Here is an 18,189-nt window from a genome sequence, read left to right on the forward strand (position 1 = left end):
CACACCAGAATCAAACAGCTAGGAACAAAACTAAATGTACTAAAGAACAAACCAAAAAATCAAACTTGATATTTAAATAGCACAGCAAGAAAGTCAAAACTATGATGTTGGGTAAACTATCCCAGGTTTATGGCATGTCTAAAATCTGTCACAAATAATTCTATTTTCAGTTCAGTTTAATTACATAGTGCCAAATCACAACAGCACTTGTCTCAAGGTGTTTGTAATTTAAGGTAAAGAACCTACAATAATACAAACTATTAAAAATAATGACATCCAAAATAGTTTTCCTGTGAAACACAACAGTAGCTTGAAGAGAGTATTTACACACTGGATATGTTGGGTCATTCATCTGTTTCCTCAGGAATTTCATCTCAGTGTGACCAGGGAGATGTAGTATATCCTGTTCTCGATTCATTTATTAGCAACTATCCTTGTCGATGTCAATGCAAAGCACTGTAACCCAAAACACAAATGTGAATTTAAAATGATAAAAAACAAATACCGGTAACGGAATGACTTGTGTTTTTAGTTTGCATACATTCTTTCTAAGGACCATGAAGTGAACATAAAGTTACAAGTTTCTGCTTTCAAACTAGAAATAGTTTCAGTAGATTTACCTGGATTCAGAGTAGGTGCTTTAGTAGAGCAAATGTTGTTTTTCAGACCTGGCAATTGAAGAAAGGTGAGATTTAAAAACATTCGGGTGCTTATACCTGACCTAATCTTAATCAAAACAGCAGCTTACGTTGACAGATGAATGGCAGTTTTTTATGGCAGTTTGCATCCAGCCACTTGATTTGTTTTGCCTCATTAACTGTGATGATCTTTCCACAGTGGTTGTTTAAGGAGTTTACAGGAAAACTGTTGTTCCACTGAGAATATAAAACCTTTGACCCTGAAATCCATTTCCATTCAGGATTTTTGCCAAAAATGGATCGTTCCAGGCCAACCCACACCCCTGTGTGTGACTCTGTTTTATTTTGCAGCAAATTTTTAACTTCAATATCGACTGTGTCATTGTAGATTTCAACCAAGGAGGAATTGTCTTGCCGACAGTGCTCCAATGCATCAATCCAAGTTTTGTTTACTGAGTTGAACTGCAGATCTGAACACAGAAAAGGTAGGTTAAGGTTTTTGCAACACAGATTTTAGGATGTGGTGACACAAAACAATCTTCTGCCTCACTGCTGCAAATGCAAAGCTATTTTTAGTTTTCTACATTGGGCATTCAATTAAAAAAATCTGGTTCAATGCAGGTAAATATACATCATTTTACAATGACTATAATTTTAATTTTATTTTAGCATGTACAAAGTCTCATCTCTACGTTATTCTTTTATTTGGTCATTTGTATTTTTTCTTCTGACTAGTCTAGTGCTACATTTCTCCTGGAGGCATATCATATGTTGAGTCATATTTCAATGATAAACAACAGTCAGCAGTGATTATTTTTTTAATTACAGAGTAATTTCTATTTCGTGTGTGTGGTAAAGCTCTAAGTTGAAAAAGTTCTAAAAACTGCTTCAAACGCAGTAAGATGGTTTTGTTATGTTGAATAAAACTTACCCGTGCCATTACAGATACTGCCTGGGTGTTCTTGAGTGCAGTTAAATTCCATCCTTCCCTTCCCATTAGATCCCAAGGAGATACATATTTTCTCTCTGTAAGAAAAAATAATTACCTGTAATGTACACTATGTAGGATTCTTAAGATTACATTAGCAGCAAAATGGATGCAACACATATTTACCCTGGTGTAAAGTTAATACACGTGCTCTTAGTAAGATTTTTGTCACAATGATTTCCACTGACAGCTGGAGTGGATATGCTGTTGCACTTCTGAGCAGTGTCAGGTTTTATGTTGGTCAGTTTTATTTTGGGTCCTTGGAAACCATATGTAAGAACACACAGCATGCAGACATCTTGTTTTATGTTGTTTTTTTGTTTTTTTAAACTATGGACATTTAGTAGAGATAAGAACAAAAATGGGGTTTGGAGAGCTTACCTCCATTTACCTGAAAAGACAAACAGCTAGTTTTGTACATATTAAAGCTGTTCCCAGGCATACAGTGATCCAATGTCTGACCCACAACCATCAGTGTGTCAGGCTCTGTGCTGGTTTGAAAACATTGAAGTGTCCAGTTCCAACTGTCAACTATGCAGTTAGCAGGGCAATCTATGTTTGGATCTTCTGAGGAACAGCTGAACACCTGGACTGTTGATCACACAAACTGTATTTAGTTTCCTTGTATATATATATTACCATAGGTGTTTTGCTTTCCCTTTCCCTTTTATTTTATCAATAAATTAGAGAAAATGATATGCAGTAAAAAATAAATTGTTTGAAAAAAAGTAAAAATAAGAAATGCAGGAACAAATGTATAAAATAAATAATAGACAAGCACGAACTTTACAAGAAACATGCATTTTAAAGCTTCAGAGGGATTGAACAAAACCAAATAACTTTTTCTTAAAATGAAAATAGTGCATTTACTAGAGCAGAGAATAGGTTCTTCCTCTGTGTGAATTGCTACAGTGATTGGGTTTGATAATTGTAATTTTGATAAAATAACGTTTTAAGGTTTCTAACTATGACCAATCAGTTGGTAACATACCCAGCAGCAGTGATAGATAGGTCAGTCTTGCCATGACCTGTAAACATGACCAGAAAAATATTGGAAAGTTATGAAAAAAACATACACAGCACATTCACGTAGAAAAGTTAAAATACTTCCACGCTTTGCCCAAGTGTTAATGTAACTGTGAAAATTACATATTCAAGGTGCAAAACTAGAGTTAGGGTACAATCTAGGCATTCAAATAGATACACAAATAGATACACATTATATACTGTACACTTGTTTTCATGATACAGAAACACTTAAAAATGATAACTTGGATTCTAGTACTTAGTGCAAATGTCGAAACAGTTTGTCCATTAATCATAAAATCATCATAGCCAGAAGTTTTGAGTACAGTAGTTTATTTGTATAAACATATATAAACTACTGTAATAATGATTCAATTCTCTTAAGACTGTAGCTGGTATAGAAAACGAATAGCTCCTCTAATCAAACACGTTGCTTAGACCTACCAAACCAAATGTTCCTTTTCTTTTTAAACTAAACGAGTAAGTTTATTTTTAAAGATCAATCACATATAACCAAATTTCTATATTTGTGTTCTTCAGACAGATCTTGTACTTACCCCATTAAGATTTTTTAGTTGTTGTGATATAAATGCAGGCATAGAAATGTGATGTTGTTTTATAGAGATCCACAGGTGTTCAGATGTCACCTGTTTTGACTAAAGAAACACACCCACAAATGCTTATTTGGCTTCTTCTTTCTTTCTTTCTTTTTTGAAGAAGAATCCCCTAAGGCCCTGTGGATATGCAGTGTGGTTAACATTTCTAATATAATAATATAGTCTGATATAGTAAGGGGGAAAACAAACATTCTAATAAATGAATCTAAATAAACTCTGTCAGGTTATTCTGTGCAATTTTAACAACAGATTAGCTATTGTATGCCCGTCCTCTGATCTAAAAGAAGATACATAATTTGATTATAAAACTAAATCTAATCTGTATCACTGTGGGGGTGACGTTCCACTGAGACATCCCATTGGAGTCTAACCACCAAATACCTCCATCTAAATTCTGTACATCAATACATTATGCTTGTTTCTCTTCTTCATGAAATCAAGGGTGCTTCTGTTATTACTCTCTCAATAAATGCTGTATTGAGAGAGACAGTCATTCTTATTTGTTTACTGTATGCTTTACATGATGCTTGCAATGGGTTCCACTGAAATGTAGACATTTAGCTCTGATGGTTTCTGTAATATAACACCATATACCTGTCTGCCTATAGTGTACCAGCTTTGCAGTGAAGTCAATTTCTTAGCTACAGTTTACAAAATAGCAAAGGCTGGAACCATTTATGCAGCATGTTTTGTTGTTGTTGTTTTTTAATATTTCTTGATAGTGGGTCAGATTTCTTTATAATTGTCTCAGAGTATGCAACAAATCTAAACAAGCATATTTTATTATTGTTTTTTTCAGCTGCTGTTTCAAGTCATCCTTAAAAACTGATAACAGGAAACTCATACTGGAATTAGTTCACAGTGTTGTACTTCCCTTTTTTACCCTATGTAAGTATGTATGTAAATCTAGATCCAGAGACCGTACAGTGAGAAAGTGTGTTCAGTCAAATGGGAAACAAATATGTGGTTATCAGTTTTCATGACAAGCAAACCAATATATTGAGTCACAGCCACAATATGAAAAAGCTTGTATTTTTAGTATTATGTTTACAGGAAGTGTTGTTGAATCACTAGTTAATCTGCCACCACCTGCATGTATACTTGTAGAATTAATTTAGTGCTTTAGATTTCACATTATGACTCATTTTTCATGTTTTCAAATGTGATTTAAAAGGTTCACTTGCCTGCTTATCTACCAGTACTGCAGACATAAAGCTGGGTAAGGTGGATAGCACACATTTACCTTATCTCTATGCCACATTATCCCATGCGAAGTATAATTTGCATTCAGAAAAGTAATCTCTATATTTAAGTTGTGTTTTTTAATTCATATAAGGAAGCATTCCTCCTTAAAAGTTAGTAGCTATATAATTTTCAGTTCATTTCCTTTTAATCTTTGCTGTATAAAGGTACTTTATATTGACCTGATCTGTCACGGTTACTGCAGTAGAAAGTCAACATTTTCTCTGTTTAAAATAAAGTCTCCCTTCCTCTGATGACTGTTTACTAATCTTATTCCATGAGATAATGAAAGGGAGGAGAACGAGGATGTGGTTTATATATAGTCTGACACTTGAATGAATCACTAACAGTTGATTTGCCACTGTGGTTACACATCTAGAGAGGAGCTACATAAACATACAGAGTTTTGGGGATAACTAATATAAATAACTTTGTATTAAAACAATAAATATTTATGTGAAAATATATTAAAGACAAATCTAATTGAAGTAGAACTGCTGAAGGAAACATGAAGTAAATTCTATCTTTTTGTGACTGTATGTGCAGTGATGTGAATTCTTTATGTTTGTAATTTGTTTACTATTTGAATTTTCTTCGCTCTTGCTAAATTTCTTTCTGCAGTTAAATTCTAAATTGTGGACATTCACTTTCTAACCTTTTCTAAAATAGTAAAGGTAGAAGTCTGAGTATTGTTTACTATAAGTGCCACGATCAATAGGGGAGCTACTGTTAAAAAGAGGAATTGATAGGATTTGACCTCCATGGCTACTCGGGTTTCTTCTTATCAGGGTTAGCAAGGAAGACACCTGGACAATTTCAAGGTAGTTAGTACTGGGCACATGTGCATTTTCAAGCTACTGTTGTGTTTCACAGGAAAACTATTTTGGATGTCATCCTTTTTAATAGTTTGTATTATTGTAGGTTCTTTACCTTAAATTACAAACACCTTGAGACAAGTGCTGTTGTGATTTGGCACTATGTAATTAAACTGAACTGAAAATAGAATTATTTGTGACAGATTTTAGACATGGCATAAACCTGGGATAGTTTACCCAAGATCATAGTTTTGACTTTCTTGCTGTGCTATTTAAATATCTGACTCTGGGAACTGATAAAAGACCGGATCCAGATGACCTGAGGGATCTGGAAGGTTCATACTGGGTCAGGAGGTCATTGATGTATTTTGGTCCTAAACCATTCAGAGCTTTATAGACCAGCATCAGAACTTTAAAGTCTATCCTCTGACGGACAGGCAGCCAGTGTAAGGACCTCAGAGCTGGACTGATGTGGTCCACTTTTTTGGTCTTAGTGAGGACTCGAGCAGCAGAGTTCTGAATGAGCTGTAGTTGTCTGACTGATTTTTTAGGTAGACCTGTAAAGATGCTGTTACAGTAATCAAGCCTACTAAAGATGAATGCATGGACTAGTTTTTCCAGGTCCTGTTGAGACATCAGATCTTTTATCCTCGAAATATTTTTGAGGTGATAGTAAGCTGATTTTGTTATTGTCTTAATGTGTACAACTACCATTGCTACTACTCCTGTTACTGCTACCGCACAAGGGCCTTGAATGGACATGTGGCAGCAAGGGTTAGAGGTCAGACACCTGGGGCCTGCAGGTTTGAGTTTGGTGCTAACAACTCTAGCTCGTACAAAGTACTAACATCCAAGTGGTAAATGGTGTTACCTCTGAGAACTATAAGACAGTGCTATGAAAATAGTTTGTGGCCATGTCCACACTGATACGCCTTTTGTGGTCAAGGAAAACTGAGCTTTTTGAAAACGCTCTCTAAAGTGGATAATTTTGAAAAAAGCATTTTCGCGTAGCAGTGAGGACTGGGAAAACGGATGCTTTCCAAGTCCTCACTGCATTTGATGCAGTGCAATGATGCATTTTAGTAATATGATGCAGTCTGATCCAGAAGTCTTTTGGTTTGGTGAGATGCAGTTTGGACAGTTTAAGCCTCCTTTATGAATTTTTGGGATGTCCACTCCTAGAGAGATTGGCTGCTGTCTTGCTTTCCATGTGTCAATATCTTTTCTCACTGTAGAAAAACTGACTTCAAATATAAAATTGTTTTGTAACCATTCACAGACTGACAGGCAGCAACAACATGTTTCCTAAGATTATCTGATGATCAGAAAAGACACTGGCTGTAATCAAGTGCATTAGGAGAACCTGGCTGCTTCTTACTCTGTTATTTCCTATGGAAGCAGTAACAGTGTACCTAGTTTTCCTCTGCATTTTGGTTTAGTTTTCATAAAATAAATAATAACACAGAGTAATATCTGATGTGTTGTTTATCATCTTAGGCTGTATTTACTTAATTTAAAACTGATCAAATGATTTTTTTATGTCCTGATATGTTGAACTTACATGCTATTCTTAAAAAAGTGAAAAGCACACATTTGCATTCTATTCGACTGAAAAAACAACTTTCATGTTATCTCACAATACAGTCTCTGTATTCATATTTGCATTAGCTACACAGAAACAGGAATTTGTTTTTTCAGGAAAGAGGGGAAGCCCGATAATTTTATTTTAATATGAAATTTCCTGTTGTCAACATGAAAAAAATAAAAATACATCATAAATAAGTACGTCAAAAAGATGTCTGGAAAAACATAGCTTAAAAATAAATGTTAAAAAAAAAAAAAGATTTAAGACCAGTTTAATCTTCAGCCTCAACTTTGTTTGTGTAACCCAGATGTGTCTGCTGAAATACCCCTGAAGCCAGTTAGGCAGGAACAAGTGAACTTTTCCACATTTTGTCACATTACAGCCACAAACATGAATCAGTTTTATTGGAATTCCACGTGAAAGACCAACACAAAGTGGTGTACACGTGAGAAGTGGAACGAAAATCATACATGATTCCAAACATTTTTTACAAAAAAACAACTGAAAAGTGGGGTGTGCGTAATTATTCAGCCCCCTCAGTCAGTACTTTGTAGAACCACCTTTTGCTGCAATTACAGCTGCCAGTCTTTTAGGGTATGTCTCTACCAGCTTTGCACATCTACAGACTGAAATCTTTGCCCATTCTTCTTTGCAAAACAGCTCCAGCTCAGTCAGATTAGATGGACAGTGTTTGTGAACAGCAGTTTTCAGATCTTGCCACAGATTCTCGATTGGATTTACACTTCTCACATGTACACCACTTTGTGTTGGTCTTTCACGTGGAATTCCAATAAAATTGATTCATGTTTGTGGCTGTAATGTGACAAAATGTGGAAAAGTTCAAGGTGGCCGGATAGTTTTGCAAACCACTGTATGTACTGGATGAGCATTAGCCTTTAGGCAAACACAACTTGCTGCACCAAATATGCAAATGACATGATGTTACACATCATTTATGACATTTACATTTCTGTGTACTAAAAACAATGAACTTGAAGAGCACACAAGTGTCTTTTAGCTGCATTAAATATTGTCCTGTAGCTGGCATTAAATAAGGACTCTGAGTATTTAGCTCTTATGGCATGAAAGAGTGCATTAACAATTGCAAGCTGATATTATTTGTTGAATAATTAGTCAGTGTACAAAATAACTTGATACATAAGTACCTGATCGTCACATTAAAACTATCAATTTGAATGAAGTTTGACGGCAAATGCTCCCTGCATTCTTCTCATAACCAGGGCAGATGAGATTAAAAAACTCAGCTATTTTGTTTTTACTTACTTTTTAATGTTTTTTGTATAATTATGTGTGTGCAATTTCTTACATTATACATTAAATAACTCTTAATTCACAAATTTGACTAGTAAATGAATCTCAAAGCTAAAATGAAGCTCAAATATCTTGTAAATGCAAGTGTATAAGCTATAAGCTATTTGAAATTTGGAAATTACAAAAAGTCCAAAGACCTTCAAGTAGGAGGGTGTGTTTAGTCAAATAGGAAACAAATAGAAGCTTATCAGTTTGTTTGAACAGCATACTGTCAGTGTTTGTATAGTTGGCAGACATAAATGCTTACATGGAGGTTTAAAAGTGAGCGCTTTTATTAGGTTGGTGGAACTGGTACAAAACAAAGGCAAAAGTCTAAAACATAAACCCGAACTAAAAAAAAATCTAAACTGGAAATAACAGAAAACCGAAACATGAAGAGGGCCGTCATGAGACAGGAACTAGACAGATCGCTAATGGGAACATAACAGATTCTCTGACAGGGCACATAGGCAGACAGGAATAGTATGAACACAAGAGGGTGAGTATGGAAGTGGAAACAGATGTGAACACAGCAGAGACAAATCAGGGTAACATGACAAGGGAAGTACATCTTTGGGCAACACACACTAAACAAGAAACTATCACAATAAAACAGGAAACACAACTAATACGAGGACCAGGAAGTTGCAAACATGGAATCACAAATAGATGAAAACTAGACAGAACAAAAACAAAAGGGAAACCTGATAACTAGGGAAGGAATACATAAAAGACTCAGAATATAGGCCTAAACCCCAAAACTGAACTAGATGATAAACAAAACCTTAGAATATCGATATACAAAAAACCCAGGAAATACTGAGAGTGAACAAAACTCAACACAGGTATTCTGACACATACAAATATATTAACTCAAACAACAATGAGAGATCAAAAAAACATTTTGTATTTTAATTAAAATGGCATAAAGGTCAAGATTTAGAAAATCAGCATAAACACAACAGGAAGACAGCCAGGTCAGTTTCATGTAGACATCCAAAGTCTCAGGAAACAAGATTTAAAAAACATAAAGACTAAAACTCAGAATATTTCCTTATTTATTTATTTATTTAAAAATAGTATTTTAGTTAGCTTTCAGTGTTCATTAGATCCTGTAGCCTTTCTCCTTGCTGTCGTCGCCTTTCTTCTCGCTGCTGCCGTTGCCTTCCCCCATGCTGCCCTGGCCTTTCTCCTCGCCGCTGTCGCCTTTCTCTTTGCTGCCATCGTTGTCGTCATTGCCTTTCTCCTGCCTGCTGCAGCTGCTGGCTTCCCTTTCTTTCACAAAAATCAATAACCACTCACTCAAAACAATTCAGTTGATTGTATATGAGCATCCTCAAAATTTCAAACCTGGAAAAGGGGAGAATTTAACATTTGGTATCAATATCATGCCAGACTGACCCAAACAAATCAGCAGCTTACCTTTGCAGATGTAAGGTATTTTTTCATGACAGCTGGCATCCAGCCACTTAATTTCTTTTGTCTCATTAACGAAGACGATCTTTCCACAGTGGTTGTTTAAGCCGTTGACTGAATCAGTGCTGTTCAACTGAGCATTTAGTAGTTTTGACCCTGAAATCCACTTCCATTTATCCTTGTTGCCAAAGATTGGTCGTTCCAAGCCAATCCACACACCATCCTGCAAGATTTTATTTTGCAAGAGATTTTTCACTTCATCCCTCACAGTCTTGTTGCATATTTCAACCAGCGAGGTATTATTTCTCTGACAGTGCGCCAAGGCCCCAATCCAACTTTTAGCTTCCTCGTAGAACTCCAGATGTATACCTTGACACAAAAAGAACAATTACAACATACAAGTTACATTTTTACTTTAATACTGGAAAATATTGTATACTTGATGCAAATTAATCCTTGTGTCTGTGATTAAAATTATAGCTCTGGTGTCCAAATCCCTCCTGGAACAATCAGCTTTTTGGTCAGGGGTGAGTTAAGTTCTGCTTTTGTAACAACAGCAGGACATTGTGCTTTCACTGTGTTGAATTAAACGTACCCAAGGCATCAGCGAAGAGCAGCTGGATTATTACTGTAACAGAGCAAGATCACAACAAGAGTTGGATGATTTTGTCCACAAATAATTATTTACTTAGAAAATATATCAAAATGAGTAAAGGAAAAAGCGAGTAATTGCAAAAATGTAGAGATAAATACGCTAGCACTTTTTTAAAAATGATAATTCATTTAAATTTCAAGGAATACATAATAATGTAGGGGCTTCTTAATCAAAATTTATATAAAGTCTCTTATTAGTACTTTGTGTTTTGTTTTTTGTTTCTTTGTCTGCCACCTTGTCACAACAGGCAGCTCTGGCAGATAATTTCATTTTAATATGAAATTTCCTGTTGTCAACATGAAAAAAATAAAAATACATCAGAAATAAGTACGTCAAAAAGATGTCTGGAAAAACATAGCTTAAAAATAAATGTTAAAAAAAAAATAAAGTTTTAAGGCCAGTTTAATCGTTGAACTTTGTTTGTGTAACCCAGATGTGTCTGCTGAAATACCCCTGAAGCCAGTTAGGCAGGAACTAGTGAACTTTCTCACATTTTGTCACATTACAGCCACAAACATGAATCAATTTTATTGGAATTCCACGTGAAAGATCTTGTCACAACAGGAAGCTCTGGATATTTTGGTATCTTCCTTCCTGACACAACCCACAAAGAGAATATTTGTTTTGGAACTGGACAAGTAACCTCTTATTAAGCTAAGCAGATTTGAAAACCAATATACAATGGAGCCACAAAATTCACAAGTCAGTGGCTGGTTAATAGTGATGTGCGGTTCAATACTGAAATATCAATTCCTCTGATACCAGTCATTTATGTTCTACAATTGATTCTCACATTAAAATATCGATATTTTAGTAATTTAGAGTAAACTTGTAGTTTATCATTAACAGGATCACAGTGGGAAGATCCTATTTCATTCGGATTGTCTACATTGGAAGGAACTACTTCCTCTTCCGCTTTTCATAGTCATGTGCGAAATACGGCTGTATAAATGTGTCGCAGTCCCTTGGCGTGCGCAGTCACAACAATGGCTGAGCGTAATTGGAGTTATGTTCGGACGTATTTTACATCCACAAACGTGGTTTGTGATACATGTGGCAAGAAAGTGAGGTGTTGTGGCAACACCACAAATTTGTCAAACACCTCAGAGTAAATCATATCACAGAATATGATGAGCGTATGTTGAGGCGAACTGAGGAGGAGGAGGAGTGGACAGGGACAGGTGCTGCTAGGGCGAGACAGACGTCTCTCATGGAGTCCTTTAGTGCTGCAGGCAGGCAAGGTGTTCAAATAGCGCACAACTTCAGGTTTTTTTTATTTCTATATGATGAATTCTGTATTATTAAGTGATAAGAACAAGTAATCTGATGTCCTGTAATCATTATGATGCTATAATTTGAGATACAATAAATGAAATACGTTTTTGCACAAAGTATCGTGCAAAAAGGATCAGTATCGTTGATACCACCCTGAATTTTACTTGGTATTGGATCGGAAAGGAAATCAGTGGTATCGCACATCACTACTGGTTAAAGTTACTTGATATTTGTTGTCTTTTTATGTTCGTAATGTACAGTAAGTATGTCAAACAAGTCAATCAGTTCCATATTTTTGTGTCAGGCAGGTGATTAAAAGCTGTCTGACATTTTTTTTAGACATTTAAATAAAGGTGTAGGCTCTGTCTTAAATTTCTATTCTTTTTAATGGCCACCAGGGGGCAATACCTAGGGCTTGTAAAAAGAATTTTGTTAGTATAGAAAGAAAAACAGTTTCCAAATGTGACCTCTCTAAACACTTTCCTGCTGTATTTAGTCATTATTTTCAGGGTGAGATTGGGAGAAAAATGATTAAGTAATGGTCAGAAATGGAGGATTGTTTCAAGTAACACACTTTTCTACCACTGTGGATGTCTAATTTGGTTGTTCTGTTTTCGGAAAAATAAGTGGTGAATTTACTGTTGGTGTCACTTGTGTTTTGCCAGACAGCCTCGTACAGCTTTTTTTTTTTTTTTTTCTTCTTCTTCTTACCTTTTTCTCCTCCATTTTACCAGTAGTGGCTGTCTTAATCCAGATCAATAATGCTGGTAATAATCAGTCTGAATTTCATAAACTCATATTTCAGCAGTTTGACTTGGTTTTGTGTCACTTTCAGTTGCTACTCGGTCCCAGGCTCGGCAGACGTGTATGTTTCAGGCCCCAGGTTCTGTTCAAGGACCAGTCTCAGCAACAGAATCCCTTTCAGCTAACCCAGAAACCATACATCCCGAGCCCCCACCATCATCAGTCCTCAAAAACTCTGGTTGGTTGTGATTTACTTATTCATTTAAAACAGAAAACAAAAAGATTTTTAAAAAATGCATAATGCATTTTAAAAAATCATAACAGTGCCACATCTGTTTCATTTAACAACATGTTGTTGTTGGTGACCATGCCATATTCATTTTGTTATCTGCAGGGTACAAAGTCATATCATGTACCTGTTAAAATGTATTTGAATAAGTTTCTGAGTACTTTAAATGTATGAAGAAATATTTTGGTCTTTTCCTTCTGTTAAATCTGAATTATATTTGTTTTTTGTCATCTAGTAATAAAACAGTTAGAGGTATGTAACCCATTTTATTGGTATTAGGTGTTAACATCTCATTTATTTATTTCTGTGTGTGTGTGTGTGTGTGTGTGTGTGTGTGTGTGTGTGTGTGTATATTAAGTGTGTATATTGTTTGTTTGTTTTTTCACATTTCAGGCAGGAGGAAATCTGTGGCTCCCATGGAGTTGAACAAAGGCAATAAAAGGCTCTCTTGTGTTATAAAGCCCCCAGATATGCAAACCAAGAGGGGAAAGGTGAAAGATTTCTTCAACCATTATTCTTTTTTTTATTTTTTTTATTTTATAATGCAAATTGTTTTAAAAATGAGCAAAACTACTCCTCATTTTGTTACAGTACCTTTTGTTTGCTTGTCTTTATAGTTTCTGGAAGGTTCCCAGCCCAACCAGAAGTTCTTTGAGATGATTCAGGATTTCAGAGCGACTTTGGAAATCACACCCTTATCAACTACTGAAACGGTAGGTTTGAAGATGGACTTACAATGTTCCATCCAGAAAGTTTTATTGTAGCTTTGCAAACTGTAGCACAGTCATTTCTCTGCACATCTCTTGCCTTTTTTAAGATTGAGCCCCAAAGGATTTGTGTGTGCGTTCGCAAGCGGCCCTTTAACAAGCAGGGTAGGTCAGGAATAATTTGTAGATTCTCTATTCTATCATCTGAATATAAAGGAGTAATTAAGGGAGAGAAAACAGTTGCCATGTTTATACACTAACTCTGATACTCTTGTGTATTGTAGAGATTAATAAAAAGGAGATTGATGTGGTGTCTGTACCTGGGAAAGGTGCGTTAGTGGTCCATGAGCCAAAACACAAGGTGGACCTCACCAAGTACTTGGACAATCAAGTCTTCCACTTTGACTACTCCTTTGATGAGACCGCCACCAATGAACTTGTCTACAAGTAACTACCTAATTTTTCCTTTAAACCAACAGTGGCTCTGATTGTACATTTTCTAACTTAGCTTTTTCAACTGGGACATTAACCAGTACAATGGAGACTCGATGTATACTTTTATACATGCTGTAATTTTCCTGTTAATGTTATGATAGTTTAATAGTTTAATAGTTTAATTATTTATATAGCACATTTAATTACAACAGGAGCGTTGACCAAAGTGCTGTACAAGAATACAACATACATAATAAAACAACTTAGAGTATTAAAAGCAAACACCAAATATGAATTAACAAATAACAAATAACTCTCATGCTGTATTAAAAGCCAGTAAATAAAAATGCGTTTTAAGATAAGATTTAAAAAGATTGACAGTAGGAGCCTGTCTGATGTGTAGGGGTAAATTATTCCACAGCTTAGGCGCTACGACTGCAAATGCTCGATCACCTCTATGAACCAGCCTCGACCTTGGTACAGCTAAAAGCAAAAGATCACTTGATCTAAGAGATCTAAGGGGGGTATAAGTCTGCAAGAGGTCAGACAAATACCCGGGAGCCTGTCCATTCAGGGCTTTGTGACTAAAATTCTGATTTTCCTTTTAGGTTCACAGCTAAACCTTTAGTCCAGTCCATTTTTGAAGGTGGTATGGCAACATGTTTTGCCTATGGCCAGACAGGAAGTGGTAAGACTCATGTAAGTCTCCCCTTGATCTAAGACTTTGAGGGTTTTTTGTTGTTGTTGTTGTTGTTGTTTGTTTTTGTTTTTTGGTGGTTGAAGCACAATTTTGCAAATGTGGAATTTATTCAAAGTCTTTATTTGTTTTTAAGACAATGGGAGGTGATTTCACAGGGAAGCAGCAGAACAGTGCTAAAGGCATCTACGGATTAGCAGGTAGGACCTTAAATGAAACAACTGGATTTTGTACAAAAAACAGACTTTGTCATAATTTGAGTCTATTCACTTCTAGCCCAGGATGTTTTTGCCTACCTCCACCACAGGAGGTATGCTAATTTGGATCTCGCTGCCTACGTCAGCTTCTTTGAGATTTACAACGGCAAGGTAGGAAGACGTGAAGGGAACACCCTTCACTCAGAAGATATCTATTGAATCCACGTGTTCAATTAATCCATATAGCAAACTAGACATTTATTTTTATTTAGGTGTATGACCTGCTGCATAAGAAGGCCAAGCTGCGTGCTTTGGAAGATGAACGACAACAGGTTCAGGTGGTCGGCCTCAAAGAGGTCTATGTGACCTCAGCAGAGGAGGTCATCAAGATGATACAGATTGGCAGTTCATGCAGGTAGTTTAGTATTGTTACGAACTTGTACAGATGTCAGCAGCAATGACCGGAGTACTTTAGTTGAAACTGCCGAGATCAACCGCAGCCTTCTGGCTCTCAAGGTAATCGATTGCTGATTAAAAGGCAGAAGTACTCTGTTTTCTCTCCATTAAATATGTCTGCACAGCAACTCAAAACACTGGTGTTTCCTCTCTTGTATCCTGTAGGAGTGTATCCGTTCACTGGGAAAGAACAGTGATCACATTCCTTTCCGAATGAGCACTTTGACCAAAGTCCTCAGGGATTCTTTCATTGGAGAGAAGTCCAGGACCTGCATGGTATGTTACCACACCAAATTTGACTTCCTCTCAGCATTGGATATTTTGAAATCCACATCAAATAAATTTTTTTCTTTGTTTCACAGATTGCTATGGTGTCTCCAGGTATGACCTCATGTGAATATACAATGAACACATTGCGCTATGCTGACAGGTATGTATTTAGCATATGAAGCTCTGAATCTGTGGGCTTTGTTTTTTTTCTAATGGGAATTCTCAGTTGCCTTATTGTATGATGAAGCTTGAAACATTTTCTGCAGAGTTTCCGGTGACGTCACCATCCTGAATGGCAGCCTAAAGTAATAGCTCCCTCGCGAAAATAGTTATTTCGTCCCTTCAGACCATCAAATACTAGACCTACAAATAATACTTGAACAGATGAGAGGGGCAAGAATGGGGAAGACGCGTGCAAACAAAGAAACCACCGCCGCAGAAACTGCAGATGCAGAAAATTCGAGGAGCAGCTCTCTTACGAAGGGACAAGAAGGCGAAGCTAATGCTAACCCAGCTCTCTCAAGTGCCGACGTAAGTTTGACAAAAATCTTGGAGGAGATTCGGGACTTCCGAAAAGACATAAAAGAACAACTGGTATTAAATCAGAGATTATCAGCGTTAATCAAAAAATAACGGAGGCAGAGGTACAAATTGAAAAAGTGGAAGACCGTGTTCAAAATTTGGAACAGACGCTGAATAAGATGATAAAAATCATGCATCAACAAGAAAATAAGTTACTTGACTAGGAAGGAAGATCCCGACGAGAAAACTTAAGGATATATAATGTTCCGGAAGGAGCCGAGGGCTCGTCTATGATGGACTTTGTGGAAAAACTACTGCGCGACACTCTGGAGATAAACCCTACTGTGGAGTTTGGCATCGAGAGAGCACACCCGGCGTTGGCATCAAGACCCGCCGGAGACAGGCAAGATAAAACGCGATCAATAATAGTCAAATTTCTCCGCTATAGGGTTAAAGAAGAGATCCTACGTAGAGCTTGGGAAAAGAAGAAAGTTTTTCTGAATGGGAAATTAATATTCTTTGACCATGATTACCCTCCAGTAGTACTGCAGAAGAGAAAGGAGTACGTAGAGGCGAAGCGGGTGTTAAAGCAGAAAAATATCCGCTTCCATACTCCGTTCCCGGCAAAACTACGAGTGTTTTATGAGGATGGAACATGTCTGTATCAGACGGCGGAGGAGGCGACCACAGACATGAAGGACAGAGGGCTTCCAGTTAATGTGACTACATCGAAGGAGAGTCTGGTCGAGCAGCTGTCCCGTACCGCCTGGGAAACAACGAGAGGACCAACTCAGCGAGGGACAGACGACGAGCGAGAGAAAGATATCAGGGCGAGACTGCGAACCTTCAGAAGACAGATCATACCCTGTCAGAGGAGTTATAAGTACTGTCGGCTTTAAAATGGAGGTAAAAATACGCGGTGTTATATATATTTCAAGATGTTTGTGTGTATATCTCTACCCCAATTGGATGAGATTATATAGATATAAGCGAGGGATGCATAAAGACACACTTTCCGTGTAATGAACAACGACTTTGTTTTCTTCCGCCTCAAGTGCCATGGCGGGGGCCCTCAGCCCATATATGGGAGAGGCTTTCCCTCACAGCTAGACGCTTTTTCTAGCTCTACCCAGGGTCACTTATTAGAGACCCCAGCCTTGGAACCACAGTCTTTTTTTCTGTACTTGTTATTTATGTTTGATATCTTTGTTTGTTTAGGGAGTAGATCTGATAAGTTTCATTTTATTTGTTCCATGGACATACGTTGATTACATATGGCTAGTGATAAAGTAAAATTTCTATCTTTCAATGTTAATGGGCTGTTAAATCCAATTAAACGTACTAAAATCCTAAAGTGAAAGCAGAACAAGCCCATATAGTCTACTTACAGGAGACCCACTTGACAGATAAGGAGCACGTAAAATTAAAGAGAATGGGTTTTACTAATTTGTTTTTTTCTTCATACAAATCAGGACATAGGAGAGGAGTTGCAATCCTTATTTCAAGCAAATTAAACTTTGAAAAAGTATCTGAAATGGGTGATAAAGAGGGCAGATTTATTCTAGTAAAAGGAAAAATAGATGGGAATTTGATCACCCTTTTAAATGTTTATGCCCCGCCAGAGAGTGATATTAGTTTCTTCCAAAGGATTATGAATATTATGGTAACAGAAACAGAAGGCCTTTTGATCTGTGGAGGGGATTTAAATATACACCTACAGCCAAAATTAGACTCGTCTAGCAGGAAAACGTATGATAGGAAATCCCCATATATCAAAGTGAATGCACTTTTTGAGGAGGTAGGATTAATTGACATATGACGAGACCTTTTTCCTAATAGAAGGGACTATACTTACTACTCTGCTCCACACTCTCTTTATACAAGGATAGATTATTTCATAACATTTGGTAAAGATAAGGATAAAATACATACTTGTGGAATTGGGACGATAGATCTAAGTGACCATGCACCAATATACTTATCCATTGATTTTAACCTACGGTTAAAAAATAATACATGGAAATTGAACTCAAGTCTGTTGAATGATTCGCCTTTTAAGGCACAAATTAAATCAGAAATTAGTCTCTTCTTAGAGTTCAACCATACCGGAGAAGTACCACCTCCCATACTATGGGATACTTTGAAGGCGGTACTAAGAGGGAAAATTATAGCAATAACTTCATTTAGGAAAAAAGATAAGAATAGAAAACTAGAGGAGTTGAATAAGAGACTAAAGGAACTAGAAAGAAGACATAAAAGGGACTCAGCACAGGATATATTAAGGGAAATCAAAAACATTAGGAA

At 36.6% G+C, this 18,189-nt stretch overlaps 2 protein-coding genes across 4 annotated transcripts; one reads left to right on the forward strand and one right to left on the reverse strand.

Annotated features, from left to right (window-relative positions):
• Positions 1 to 118: 118 nt before the first annotated feature.
• Positions 119 to 3,266, reverse strand: LOC102310356. 3 transcript variants are annotated; one of them, XR_006053703.1, is made up of 8 exons: positions 3,210 to 3,261; positions 2,618 to 2,654; positions 2,018 to 2,217; positions 1,753 to 1,885; positions 1,570 to 1,664; positions 749 to 1,108; positions 621 to 668; positions 119 to 456 (listed from the first exon to the last, which is right to left on the reverse strand). XR_006053703.1 is itself a non-coding variant. In XM_005952516.3 (8 exons), the coding sequence occupies exons 1-8, from the start codon at positions 3,249 to 3,251 to the stop codon at positions 422 to 424; spliced, it is 960 nt and encodes a 319-aa protein (XP_005952578.1). In that variant the 5' UTR covers positions 3,252 to 3,266; the 3' UTR covers positions 119 to 421. The 3 variants fall into 3 exon arrangements, 2 of the variants coding, with proteins under 2 accessions (XP_005952578.1, XP_042073155.1); XM_005952516.3 differs by having other exon boundaries at positions 2,008 to 2,217; positions 3,210 to 3,266; XM_042217221.1 differs by lacking the exon at positions 3,210 to 3,261 and having other exon boundaries at positions 2,008 to 2,217; positions 2,618 to 3,193.
• A 9,689-nt stretch (positions 3,267 to 12,955) lies between these two features.
• On the forward strand, positions 12,956 to 15,917 carry LOC102309848 (kinesin-like protein KIF2C). The gene is given in 12 exon segments (XM_042217220.1): positions 12,956 to 13,092; positions 13,219 to 13,314; positions 13,419 to 13,473; positions 13,593 to 13,755; positions 14,352 to 14,442; positions 14,577 to 14,640; positions 14,717 to 14,808; positions 14,910 to 15,052; positions 15,054 to 15,153; positions 15,259 to 15,369; positions 15,456 to 15,523; positions 15,630 to 15,917. Coding segments are annotated over 12 exon segments (1,101 nt in total). The 5' UTR covers positions 12,956 to 13,017; the 3' UTR covers positions 15,673 to 15,917.
• The last annotated feature ends 2,272 nt before the right edge of the window (positions 15,918 to 18,189 follow it).

This window comes from Haplochromis burtoni, unplaced genomic scaffold (genome assembly GCF_018398535.1).
Source record: "Haplochromis burtoni strain Fernald_Lab_line unplaced genomic scaffold, NCSU_Asbu1 Contig_1697, whole genome shotgun sequence".
NCBI lineage: Eukaryota > Metazoa > Chordata > Actinopteri > Cichliformes > Cichlidae > Haplochromis > Haplochromis burtoni.

Bases quoted from the DNA above. Each gene is read 5' to 3' on its own strand.
- LOC102310356 (XM_042217221.1), bottom strand. From the start codon at position 2,711: ATGTGCTGTGTATGTTTTTTTCATAACTTTCCAATATTTTTCTGGTCA. The intron at 1,886-2,007 runs GTAAGCTCTCCA...ATGGTTTCCAAG, and splicing joins GTCTTTTCAGGTAAATGGAG to GACCCAAAATAAAACTGACC. The intron at 1,665-1,752 runs GTAAATATGTGT...TTTTTCTTACAG, and splicing joins TGTATTAACTTTACACCAGG to AGAGAAAATATGTATCTCCT.